At 39.4% G+C, this 14034-nt stretch overlaps 1 protein-coding gene across 1 annotated transcript in view; it reads left to right on the forward strand.

The window, feature by feature from the left end:
- Positions 1 to 14034, forward strand: part of QTRT2 (queuine tRNA-ribosyltransferase accessory subunit 2) — an 837401-nt gene that overhangs the window by 769734 nt on the left and 53633 nt on the right. The window contains exon 8 of the mRNA XM_044073156.1: positions 3933 to 4050. Within this exon, the coding sequence (XP_043929091.1) occupies positions 3933 to 4050 (118 nt within the window). The remainder of the gene's footprint in view (positions 1 to 3932; positions 4051 to 14034) is intronic.

Here is a 14034-nt window from a genome sequence, read left to right on the forward strand (position 1 = left end):
TTCTACGTGGCACATCTCATCACAAAAGGTTTCTCATCCAGGAAAAAAGAGGTCATTGTTCCCTCTACTCATCACTCATTAGACCCATTATAGAGTACAACGCCCCTTTTGGTATGTACCTCACAAGACATCTACAACAACTGGAAAGGCCACAGAAATACCTCACAAAGAGGATCACCGGCCTCAAACAGATGCCCTATGCAGACCATCTCAAAAAACTCCAGCTTTACTCTGTCACATATCGCCTACTCAGAGGTGATCTCTGCCTAACATACAAAGCTATGTCAAACCCAGAGCTGTTGGACATGCTCCACGTAAATCCCAATCCCTCCGAGCTACATGCTCTAGGGACCTAAACCTTGTCACCACAATAAACAGAACATGATGGAGGGATAGATTCCTATCTCAGAGACTTTCCATACTCTGGAACAAACTACCTATCTATATCAAACAAAGCTCCTCATTAGCACTCTTCAAGAAAAATCTTGATGAATGGATGTGAGATAGGAAATTCACCCCGGGGATCACTTCTGTGGCTCTGCTTGACAGGGGCACAGGAAAATAATTATCTTGGGTGGAAAAAGCCAGGGTACCGTTTGGCTAGGCTTATATAGGCCCTAGGGCCAATAGCCTAGTACCTACCTATGGACCTATACCTTTCGTAACCATTACAAACTGGGCAATCCCGTTCAGGGGCAGAGCAAATTTTGTCAGTGTAATCCAGGAAGGCCTCTTGCAGTCTGTTAAAAGAAAAGAACCTTCCTCCCATATGACATCTAAGCTTTTAGATCCTACTTGAAAGGTTGTCAGTACAACAGTGATCCATGTGGAGAGCACAATGCAGTTGTATAGAGGTTTGAGTAAGACCACTGTTGCAGTATAGCTTTCATCTTGTACTTTGATGGGCATCTTATAACTGGGGTAGGTGCCACTTTCACTCCCTCCCAACCTGCTTATTGTTGCATTTACTGGTCATTTTATCTCCTGAGGGTGGGGATTCTGTGATATGCCTGACTTAAACCCAAAGCGGGCAGGTTGTGATAGGGGCACTGTGCAATCAGTTTGGATTTGTTAGTCTTGGCAGGCATCCAAATACAATGATAATCTTCCCGGGGGGTGGCCTTTCATCTGCACTACCTAGGGCTCACTGGGGAAGAATGAACTAAAGAGGGGGCAGGCGGACACCCTCAGACCTAAAATATTGTGATGCCCCACTGGAGGAAGAGTTAGCCCAGCTTCGGGGGGGGGGGGGGTGAGTGGTAAATTCTTTAAGTTAAGAAGGACATTGAGCACTGTGAATCCCCAGTGGATAACCATTTCAATTTCAAGCTTTTTTCTTCCTCTCAGTGACACCAGGAACTAGGCACAACAAACGTGTCTACAATTTGATGATTGTGGTGGACCGTAGATGGGAGCTAAAAAAGAAAAAAATGCAGAAGAATTGTCTTGTTCCCTCTTGAGGCATGTCTGGAGAAAGGTGCTTGATAGTGATGTGGGCTGAGTTGTTTGGCTCTGAGGGTGTGAGTGCCCATATAGCCAGTGTATTGTGTCGTGGTTTGCATTGGCTCTGCTACCTGTTTATGAGCATGTCAGTAGACCGACAGCAATTTAAGTAACTGCCATTTCAACAAAAATGTTTTGCCAAAAGCCCAGAAGTTTTTGTGTGACATGTTTATTTTGCCAAAAGTACTTTCACCGATAGTGGATAATTCCCTTTTTTCCATTCCTGTGCAACCTCAGAGTAGGTATATTTAAGTTTAGGGATCCTTTCGGTGAAACATTTTCAGAGTTTTAGCTTTCAGGCAAAGCAGCATTCATTTATGGACATATTTCTGCCTGGTTATCCCTAACTGTGGAATTTTGCAGAACAAAGTGTAGAATTTTGGTTGGGAGAGAAACCTTACCCAGCCAATGACTCATCAAGGAAAGTCCTGTCATAGGTAAACTGATCTTGCTGGGTCACAGATATCCTTCTGCAGTCCTCCTGTTTTTGTGTGGTCCCCCTGTATCCAGTGGCTGCTACTGGAATTAGCTACAAGTCAGACGTGTATATTGTTATATTTTGTACATAGAGTGCAGGCTGTCATAACTTCATTATTTTTTTCTTGATTTGCAAGACATTTGTTTGCTCAGTCATTTGTGGTTGAACTTGCAGATATAGGAATTGTGTATTTTCTTATGAATTGCAGATTGCATCACAGCACACACGTGTGGAGAGCTCACTTGCCCATGAGCCTGTAAGTTTGAGAGAGAAAATGCAAAATAATGGAAGCGAGGATAAACTTAACCTCAATCCCACTTTGGAAAGTCTCTTGTAGATCAACTGACACAATAATAACTTCTTCTCTTTCAGCTGTTCCCATTAAGAGTCGCCACAGCGGATCATCTGTTTCCATTTTTTCCTGTCCTCTGCATCTTGCTCTGTCACACCAACCACACCTGCATGTCCTCTCTCATCACATCCATAAACCTTATCTTAGGCCTTCCTCTTTTCCTCTTACCTGGCAGCTCCATCCTTAGCATCCTTTTCCCAATATACCCAGCATCACTCCTCAGAACCTGTCCAAACCAACGCAATCTCGCCTCTCTGACTTTGACTCCAAACCATCTAACCTGAGCTGACCCTCTAATATACTGATTCCTAATCCTGTCCATCCTTGTCACACCAAGTGCAAATCTTAACATCTTTAACTCTGCCACTTCCAGCTCTGACTCCTGCCTTTTTGTCAATGCCACTGTCTTCAACCCATACAACATAGCTGGTCTCACTACCCTCTTGTAGACCTTCCCTTTCACTCTTACTGGTACCCGTCTGTCACAAATCACTTTTGACACTCTTCTCCACCCATTCCACCCTGCCTGTACTCTCTTCTTCACCTCTCTTCCACACTCATCATTACTCTGAACTGTTGATCGCAAGTACTTAAACTCATCCACCTTTGCCAACTCTACTCCCTGCATCCTCACCATTCCTCTATCCTCCCTCTCATTCACACACATATATTCTGTCTCAGTCCTGCTGACCTTCATTCCTTTCCTCTCTAGACCATATCTCCACCTCTCCAGGGTCTCCTCAACCTGGTCCACTCTCACTACAGATCACAATGTCATCTGCAAACATCATAGTCCATGGGGCCTCCTGTCTGATCTCATCTGTCAACCTGTCCATCACCATTGCAAATAAGAAAGGGCTCAGAGCTGATCCTTGATGTAATCTCACCTCCACCTTAAACGCATCTGTCACTCCCTCTGCAGACCTCACCACTGTCACACTACCCTCGTACATGTCCTGTACCACTTTTACATACTCCTCTGCCACTCCCGACGTCCTCATACAATACCACAACTCTCTATGCACCCTATCATATGCTTTCTCCAAGTCCACAAAGACACAATGCAGCTCCTTCTGACCTTCTCTATGTTTCTCCAAAAACACTCTCAGAGCAAACATTGCATCTGTAGTGCTCTTTCCCGGCATGAAACTATACCGCTGATCACTAATCATCACCTCCCTTCTTAACCTAGTTTCCACAACTCTTTCCCATAACTTCAAGCCGTGACTGATCAGTTTTATCCCTCCGTAGTTACTACAGCTCTGCACAACACCCTTATTCTTAAAAATAGGTACCAAAAACACTTTTTCTCCACTCCTCAGGCATCCTCAGATTCTCCAAGATTTCATTAAACAATCTGGTTAAAAACTCCACTGCCATTTCTCCTAAGCACCTCCCCTTCCACTGGTATGTCATCTGGACCAACAGCCTTTCCATTCTGACTATACTGACACAATAATAACACTTTTGTTATTTTTCTGTATCTTTTGTTGATTTGAAATACATAGCCATACTATTGTTATAAAAATTTACATTTTGTTTTGTTTTCATTTTTATGCAGGAAAGACTCTAGCTTACTTTTTAACTTTTTTTTTGCAGTATTAACAAAAAATGGGATTGAGAATTCTGAAAAGAGTGATGAAATGCCAGAAAATTGTATGAAAGATAGGTGCGACTCAAAAATAACTCCCTTTGAGATGGATGTGAAGGATGAAAGGTAAGCTGCCTAGTTTTTCTAAGAAGGGTTAGCTAGCTGCTACTTAGGTACGTTGTGTCAGACAAGAAAGATAAGAAAGAATTTCAGATCAAAACAGATCTTGTGGGTGAGGGGGGGGGGGGGTTCAGTGAAGAAGAGATGGATGAGTATGGGAACATGATCTTTGAGTCTTCAGTTCAGCTCTTCTGCCTTAGATCAGTGTAAAACCTAACCCACAGATTGATGCTAACAGCATATGATGCTTCTGTAATTACAGTGCCCATTGGGTACTTACTTGAGTTACTTCTGTGTATAAAAAAACTTCCTTGAAGCAGTTTGATTGAAAATACTTTTGATTTAAAATGTTCAAGATACAGTTCTCTTTTGGATACATCATGGTGAATTGAAGTGGTCAGGACGGGTCCTCTGATTAGATTCCAGTGTCCCCCATGCATGTGCTTGTCTTGAATTCCTTTATCTCCCTGATGTATTCCCAAGCATAAGCTATAAACAGTTTTCCATACACTGCCTGTCCATACGACTTTGTCATTCTGTTCGGCACATGATCAGTCACAGTGTATATGCAGCCAGAGACAGTTCTGTGCAAATAATGGAACTTTTAAAATTAATGGTGAATTTCCTTCTGTTTTCAGGCTACATCTTATCCTAAATTTAGATTTTTTCTTCCACTGAATCAAACAGTGATTGTAAAGTATGCATACTTACTGTGTTTTGAAAGGCTTCCTATTGAAATGCCAGCACTCAAAATGCTGAGTGCCGGAAAAAACCCTGAAAATTCAGAGAAGAGTGAATCTCGAAAATCACTCTTTCTTTAAACATCTTTTTGCAGGGGAGGCAAGCTCCTCTGTATCCTCCCACACCAGAAATGGCATCTCTGAGTTAGTATATGTAAGTCTGGTCTTTCTGCCATTCATTCTCCATATTTCACTGCATCCTGCATGCTGTGGGAATACTTTGAAAACACTTTAAAAAAAAAGTTTTGCTGGTTTTGGTAGATGTTTCATAGTTTTGCCCAATGGCTGCCCATCTTTGGTTCCATGAGGACTGAGTTGTTCACTAAGCTTGCCAAGTTCGATCCACATGTCAGCTTAGCAGTATTTTGTCTTGTACTAAACATATTTAGAGTTGTTTTCCAGTTGTACTTCTTTTGAAGCTGATCATTTGTTTTACTGACTTCATAGTCAGGTATGTAACTAATTGAAGGATTTTAAATAAAGTCTGTAGGCTTCAGTACATTGTTTAGAGATTTTGATTTCTTTGTCATAGCAGGTCACCTTCAGATTTGTGGAAGGTAGATATACAGAAAGCTTTTTTACACTTAGTAAAAAGTAAAAGAAAAAATGTCTTATCGGTCTGTGTGTGTCACCAAAATACTCAAGGTGTCAGCTCAAAGAATGCAGCAGGCAGTTTCAGAAGGGAAAGAAACCACAAGCTGTGACCCTGGCCAGCAATGCTGGAGAGAGTGTTCCCAGATTTAGGAAAGTGGGGCTAAAAGTGCCAAAGTCACAGAGCAGTTTTAAAACTTAACAAGATTAGCTATTTAAAATTGTAAGCATAACCTTTTATGGTCGTAGGTCATAACATTAGCAAAATAAATCCTTGTTTTAGCAAAATGTTGATTTTAGCAGGGACTGTGAAATTTTCTTTTTGATACAACATCATATCTAGTGCAGCATCTAAAAAAATAAGACTGTCATATTTGTGAGGGTGCGCTACAGATATTTGGCTTTAAATTTAATGTTTGCCAATTAGATAAATGCATTTTTCAGGTGCTGAATGCAGGTAACTGTGAGATTAAATCCAGATTTGTGAGTTTAAGTGGGATATGTAGCTTAATGGCAAGTCTGTTGTACTGTCAGGCCAAATGACTGTAATTATACTGACATTTCTTAAGTGAAATATACTTATGTTACCAGTGGCAGGTCTTCATTTTTTTCCACATGTATGCATTTATTATTGTGACATTTTATGGACCTTATTCACTGACAGCTGTGAACCACAGCAACAGATGTGTTAAGATGTCCAGTTTTTTATCTGCAGTCACAATTATTTTTCTAATGACCTTTATTAGAAGTGGCAGAAGACCTGACCAGCAGTGCCATATAACAAAAACCTTAGAATAATTAACCATGCAAAGCCAACAACCTAATGTTTTTGTTAGAAGTGAATAAGAAAAAAATATATTATAACTAACTATGCAAATCAGCACCGCTAGCCTTTCTTACCCTTCAGGCTGGACAGCACCTGTCACATCACCTGTATTTAGAAGCCAGTAGTGTGTATGTCATAAAGTAATGGTGGACTAGATCACAAAGCTGTTTTCCAAATTAATCTAGTTTTGGGGCAGTTCCACACCATTTGTAAGTAATGTACAGTTGGTTCTTAGATTGAGAAAAGGCTGAAATAGAAGCATACCAGAAATTTCTCTAGAATTCTAGTCTTCTCTCATGGAAATCTGTTGTTTTTCTTCTCAAAAACAGTTTTCACCATCAGACTTTCCTGAGATTTCTAGAGTCAATATCAACAAAATAGTGATAGTTGAGCTGGGAGCTGTCGTAGAAGTACAAAATCATATTGCGGAGGTTCTTTAGCAGAATAATCTCGTTTAACAGATTTGTAATGAAGTAGGAAATGTAGACTGTTCTCATCTGCACTTATTGCTAAAATAAAGTGCTAACCAGTGACGTGTTTCTTAAGCAGTCTTTCTAAGGTTGATAGGTAGTTACTGGGCTTGCTTCCAGTCCAGGGAATCATTGAGAATCCTAACCAAATTTCTAATTGCCCTTAAGCACATTCAGGTTAAGTGACTTGCTCATGCTCACAGAATAGGCAAATCAGGGCTGAAGGGAATCAAACTCTGTACCACATGAACTACAGCTGACAGCCTTAACCCTTTGTACCAACTGTAATGTAACAAAGACAGTTATCCAATAGATCTTGCCAGAAAACTATTCCCAGAGAGAGCCATTGCTGCCAGTATACAGGGAAGGAATTACATTGGTATCTCCCAGAGTCCTATGTCCTATCCCAAATTCACAGGGTCACATTACCAAGAAATCTTTTCCACAGAACTGTCTCAGGACCGCTATGGTCCATTACCCAGCTTCTGTCTTCAACACTAGTCTTATCTTGCTGTTCAGGAATAACTGTTAATTTGGGTCCCATGCAGAATGACTACAGAAATGATTAAGTCTGTAGTATTTAACACATGGGTGCTGCAGTTCTCACATTGCTTCAGATGTGGTTAAGTTTTTTTTCAAAAGTCTGGAAGGGTAGCCTTCCCGTATAAATTTTGCAATCACTTCCTGAACGTTGGTCAGGAATAGAGATTTACATAATGTGATAGATGCCTTACAAGACACGGGAATTTAGGTGGGCTTATCAATTTATCTAAAACAAAGTGGAGAGCCTGCTGTTTACGTCATGTTATGTTGCAGATTGTGTAAGACGGCTTTGGTGTTTTATTATAAGAGTTAATTAGGACCCTGGATCGCTCTGATGCTCATATATTTTATTTCATTAACTTCTTAAATACCCACACTTGATAGGAATAGCCATTGCCTGATGCAGGGTTCATTCAGGGGAACATAACAGTCTTCATGCAAATAACGTATAGATCAGATATTTGTCAATCTTATCCAGCAATTGTAATATCTGAGAAGGTGCCCAGCTGGGTTATGCAGCCAAATTACCCCATCTGCAAACCAAGAGGAGATAATTGATAGTGCAGATGCGATCTTAATATCGCAAGCATCTCTGCAATGTCTAAGGTAGCCTGCAAGAGTTTCTGTGACTAAAACAAGCAAGAGGGAAAATGTGGACACCTTTAATGAGTACCTCTCTCTTACTTAGAAAGAGGAAGAGCTAAGGTGTTGATGGGTACCTGTGCCATGGAGTTAGCCAGTATAAGTAGTAACATGGAGATGAAGGATCTTTGATGTTGGAAACTCAAGAGAAATTACTATTCTAAGCTGCCAAAAAATGCTTTTTGTGGATCTAAGTAGAAGGGTACAACAACAGGGTTATCATAGCTGTTACAAAGCTGGGCACCATTTAGGCAAAGATATGTTAGCTCTGGCCCTCCATGATAGCCTGTAACAAAGACTTGTTGTGTGGATCATATTGATTTAGACAGCAAAGACTCAAATCTTTTGCCAATATATTTTTTACAAAAAATAATTGTTTGAGTCAGGGAAATGGGTCTGTATATACAAGGATCATATGTATCGTATCCCTCACTGGGAAAAGAATGATCATAGCCTAGTATGAAGAGTAAGTAACTTCACTCATTCTCTGTTTCTAAGAAGATATAGGGGTGGGGCACTTGAATATTTTTTAAAGCTTTTTGTAAAAGCAATAGGAATGGTGTCAGGCCCAATGATTTTCCCATGCTAGGTTCCTGACTACATTGAGAGTTTCCACTATATTAATAGAGCGGATCATTTTTTTTCTTATTTCTTTATCTTGACCTGAAATAAATCCAGTTTGGTAAAAAAAAATGCCTCTTGAGGTGAGGCCCTGACATCTAGTGACATAGCCTACCATGAAAGGCATTTGTGATGTTATTGATAATATAGGGGTCATGCATTATATTGCCAGATTCATCACATGGTGCAATATTAGAAATTTCCCTTTTTCTCACCCTGATTTTCTAAGACAGAATTGTGTATTTTATTTTATTTTATTTGCAGACTGGGGTAAATTTCTGATCTCAGTTGAGCAATTTCAGTCTCAGCCTATAATGCCATTCACCCTGTATAGAGTTTTTGCTTAAGCTTTTGTAATGACATGCTTAATAGATGATTTTGCAGTTACTATGTACATATGGGGATTGTATGGATTTAATATGAGCTTTTAGGCTTCAGTGTTTGCTGTGCTGTTGCATTGCTTTTCCCCTGTTTGATAGCATATACAGTGTACTTAATCAAAGACTTAAGGCTTGTCCATTGTTATTCCTTTGGCTAAAGCTTGCCAAGTTGTATTCCTTAGCTGTTCACACATTGTTAGGTATGCCCAGTATTGCTTAGTGGCATCCCTGAAATGGGCATTATCTATCTTGTTATTCAGCAAAATGGGGTCCAGTTTACAGGATTAACAAAGCAGAATGGTGCTTAAACCTGTACTACTAAAAGTAACTGCAGTCGGGATTGGGTTTACCCAATTTGAAGGGCTATTTCAGAGCTACACAGTTAAGACGCCTATACGTAGTACAAGCAGAAAACTATATTTCGAAGTGGGAAGGGATGATGATGAAGCGGGGGGGGGGGGCTCAAGCAACAAGGAGAGACTGGGATTTTGGATGCAGGCCTTTAAGGAGAATAACAATATTCGTACAGAATATTATATCCATAAAGTAGCAGAAAATATTTAAGAACTAAACCAACAAGGGATTGGAGAAAGGAGATTCCGCCGATAGGGATGACTGCAATTAGGGATATAGACAACAGGGAAGAGGAGGCTGGAATTTATTGGAGACAACTGGCAAAGGAACCAAGGTATTGGGAGCAATTAACTAGAGGGAAAGGTGATAGAATGGGAAGACGCCAAGAATTTATTTGGACTGCAGGTTAGAGATTGTCTTCCCTATCAGGGATTGATATCAGAGCACAGGCAAAGAGAAAGAAATAGGGGGGGGTTCTGAATGGAAGACCAGCACTGGTAGAGCTTTTAGTAGAATCTAGAACAGAAGCTGCCATTAAAAAAGGAATAATTAGTAGACCATATAAAATATTCCATGATGTTTGCATAGATATTTCTGTATTGCAGGTAGAAATTTTTCCTCAGGAAGACAGAAAATGTTGGAAGTGTGACTGGGTAGAAAGATAATTGGGAACATATTTTCTTCGAATTCAGTGAATTGGTGGACTTTAAGGATTCCCTGCGGGATGCACTGTCAGAGATGCTGGGTGAGCAGATTGGTCTGACGATGGAGATGATTTTTCTGAGCTAGGATACAGAATTGGAATTGCCTACGCATAGTACGGCCTTGCTCTGTTTAAGAATGGTGGCTGTCAGAAAAGCAATAACTAGAAAATGGAAGTTAAAACCAGCTATACTAGAAGTAGTGAATATAGTAACAGAGATATAAAACAACTGGAACTGATCTTTAGAAAAGGGTAGGAGCAAACTGCATAGGAAAAAATGGGAATTGTGGGAAAAATACATAGGAAGCATGAGGTTTAAAAGGCAGCAGGGCTTAAATGAGCTATGTAATATTTCACTGAAAAAGATTGGGTAGATTATAAGTGATGTATAATGTTTGCAACTGGGAGTGTCAGTATGGTTTGTAATGTAAAGTGGTTGTAACTAGGATCGTGTCTGTGTGGTTTGTTTTCATTTATGTCAGGAATTGAATAATTTGTGTAATGTTGATTAGATTATATGACATTTTTTATATCTATATATATATATATATATATATATATATATATATATATATATATATATAGTTTCACTTCATAATCTCGAAATGCTGAAATCTAGAATTTCAGCATTTACAGACCATAAAGCCAAAACCGAAACTTCACAAACCCGAAACCATAAACCTGAACACACAGCATACACCACACCACACCACACACAAACCACAACACCCACACCACAAAATAAACACGCACAAAAAAACAAAACACCAAACACACAAATACCTACACTCCACAAAAGCAAGGGGGCAAGCCCCTGCACTACGATGGGGTGTACCCCCACCCTATTTATATATACTAACTCTGAGATCGCACAAAAAGTAGCAAACTGAACACTTACACCAAGGCATTCCGCAGTCTCACACACATATACACATATCACACATACACAAACACCAACACATCCAACAATTACACACTCATACATTAACCTACCTACCCTAACCCACACATACAACTTAAAAACAATCTAACACACACACAAACTCCCACCCAAAACCCTTAAAAAACAGTCACTTACCTTACACTCCACGCAAATCCATAGACCACATCAAACTGCATCCAACGTACACACCACACATCACGTAATGTAAAGCCATAAGTGCGAATTCGAGATATCAGAATTCGTGATTATGCACTTTCCACATTTTAAAATTTGGCTTTATAGGCTCGAAATGCTGAAATTTGAGATTTCAGCATTTTGAGAGATATATATATATATATATATATATATATATATATATATATATATGTGTGTGTGTGTGTGTGTGTGTGTGTGTGGTTTCACATTATAGTGTGTGTGTGTGTGTGTGTGTGTGTGTGTGTGTGTGTGTGTGTATATATATACGTGAAGTAAAATGTTTGTTAATGTAAATTTGCGTATGTCACAAGTGATAATTCAATAAAGGTGTTTGGAAAAAAAAATAACTACAGTCTGGTAGTACCATCAACTGAAGCTCTGCAGTATGAAAGAGAAGTAAGAAAAGTTTGTTTACTCCAAGCTCTCAGAATTTGTCAAGCAATATCACCTTCTTTCACAAAAAAATGTGTTTTGGTCTGGTATTAGCAACACTACCTCCATCTGTTCATTTACAGATTTTATAATAATGGCAAGTGGTAAAGGTATGTTTACAGAAACAATTTTCATCAGTCTCACCAGGACGTTTGACCTTGTCACCAACACTACCCTGACTCAACACCTACTAGACATCAGAATTAGTAGTGGTGTTCTCCCATAGTTTCACAATTATTTCTGTAACCATCTTCACACTGTTAACTTCAATTCCACTGCCTCCCCTACATCCCTACTAACTACTGGCATCCTTCGGGGCTCCATTCTTACCCTTTACTATTCTCCATCTACATTAATAAACTCCCTTTAGAGCTTCCTCACCTGACCCTTTTACTGTATGTTGATGAAATTGTCTCATTTCACAGTAATTACTCTCAGACCCTCACTTCGTCTAGACTTACAAAATTACTTTTTGTCCTTTTTACAATGGGTCAGCAAGAAACGCCTAATCCACAACTCTAGCAAAACTAAAACTATGTTATTCGGGACTACACAAAAACTCAGTAAAATCCATGACTCCCTTATAATCCATGATTGTCAGAATACCCCACTGGAAAATGTCAACTGTCTCAAGTACCTTGGTATATGGCTGGATGCAGCTATCAACTTCCCACTACACCTTATCAATAAATGCTAAAAGATCAACTGACTCATTTGTTGGTCAAATAAACTCTCCCCATTTCTTTTACACATTTCCAGGTCAGCAACAGGCAAGGGTATTTTGCTTGGTCACCTTGAGTACGGGCTCCCAGTTGTAGCTGCAGCAGCCAGAAAGAAGACCTTAAGTATCCAATCTATCACAAATAAAATCTGCCCCACTTCATTACCCCCTCCCTTTGAAATGAACACCATTACATTCCTCTGAAAAAAAACAATTGCCTACTAGTCAGGCAACTAGCTGACCTATTTCTCAGCTTGATACTCTCGAATGAGCATACCATCCTCCATTAATCTCTAAAGAAATCAGAGCTATCGCATCCTACAACCTAATAAGTGGCAGCTACTCCACATCTCAAACTATTTTGTCTGTATTCTAGGCCATAAACTCTGAGGTTCTCTTCCTTCCGATGTCAAAAAATCCATTTATTTTACATTTCATGCTCAACTAAAGCCTCATCATATGCAAGAAGCAAAATGCACTTGCGATCTTTTGGGTCATATAAATGAATCCCTCCTCTTTTAACCCAAGTCTTGGTTTCCATCCTTGTCTTCCCTCCTAAATTACGGTTGATATCATAGCATTGCTTTTTTCCCTACTGCATCTCTTTATATGCTCACACTGGTTACATAATCCATCTAACATCTCGGTGTATCTTTGTTTTCTATACCTTTATTTCTCCCTTTTTTTAAATCCTAGCACAAACAACCAAACCAAAAACCACCTCCAGAGGAAGCCTTAATAGGCAAAAATAGTAAAATGAAAAAAGGCTTCCACCACAACGAAAAGTTCACTGAGAAAGTCTGTTAAAATGTAGGCTTTAATAAAACGAAGAAATAAAAAGCACAAATTGTGCTGTTCAAGTTGCAGATCAAACAGGATAAGCGCTTTCAGTTAAAAAACCTTCTTCAGATCCTAGTGTGTAGACCTGACTTACTGCTGTTAAATAAAGATCCTTAATTACTCAACCAATCACATACAGCAATCAGATGCATGCCTTCCTTAAGCCTCCATTTCATTTCTTAATTAGGCTTCTCTCTTTCAAAATAGGTTTAATAGCAACTACTCTGTTGAGCCCTGGAAATAAATTAGCTCTGAGGTTCATGATCCATTTGCTTTCTTCCTTTTCAGTTTTGTTGACAATGTCTCCTCCACGGAGGTTAGTAGTCACATTTGAGATAACCATAAAGCTAAATGAATGCCCTGGATTTTCATACGCATGTCCATATAGGGCATTGGTTACCACTTTATTCTTGATGTCTAACAGGTGGCGAAGTATCCGTTCCTTAAACTTTCTATTGGTCTTTCCTACATAATAGGCTTGGCACAAATTACAAGTGCCAACGTATATAACATTCTTGGTGTTGTAGTTAGCAAAACCAGAAAACTTATTGCATTTGTAGTTACTGGGTGAACAAAACTGTTGGAACATTTAATGTGACTGCAAGCTTTGCAAAAGCTACATTTCCAAGTTCCTAACCTATTTCTTCCTTCTGTACTCTGCTTGTTATGTATTCCATCATAGTTGCAAAATAAATCCTTTAAGTTCTTCTTGTTTTTATAACCAAACCTAGGTGTTTCCCCTACTATTCTCTTAATTTTACTGTCAGCAGTTAAGACTGGCCAAAATTTCTTGATGGTTTCACGGACATCAAAGGAGTCAGTGCTGTAGGTCATCATGCACCTGAGACTGTTGCTGTTCCCACCTTTCTTCACATCACTCTGCTTCCGTTTCTAGTAGTACGGTTGCCCTTTGTTGTATTGAATGGACATTGCTTTGCCTTTACTCATGACTAACTGTTTTTCATTACAGCCTCTTGAAGCAAAATTCT

The sequence above is a fragment of the Protopterus annectens genome, chromosome 5.part1 (genome assembly GCF_019279795.1).
Source record: "Protopterus annectens isolate FY-2018-M chromosome 5.part1, PAN1.0, whole genome shotgun sequence".
NCBI classification, from domain to species: Eukaryota; Metazoa; Chordata; order Ceratodontiformes; family Protopteridae; genus Protopterus; species Protopterus annectens.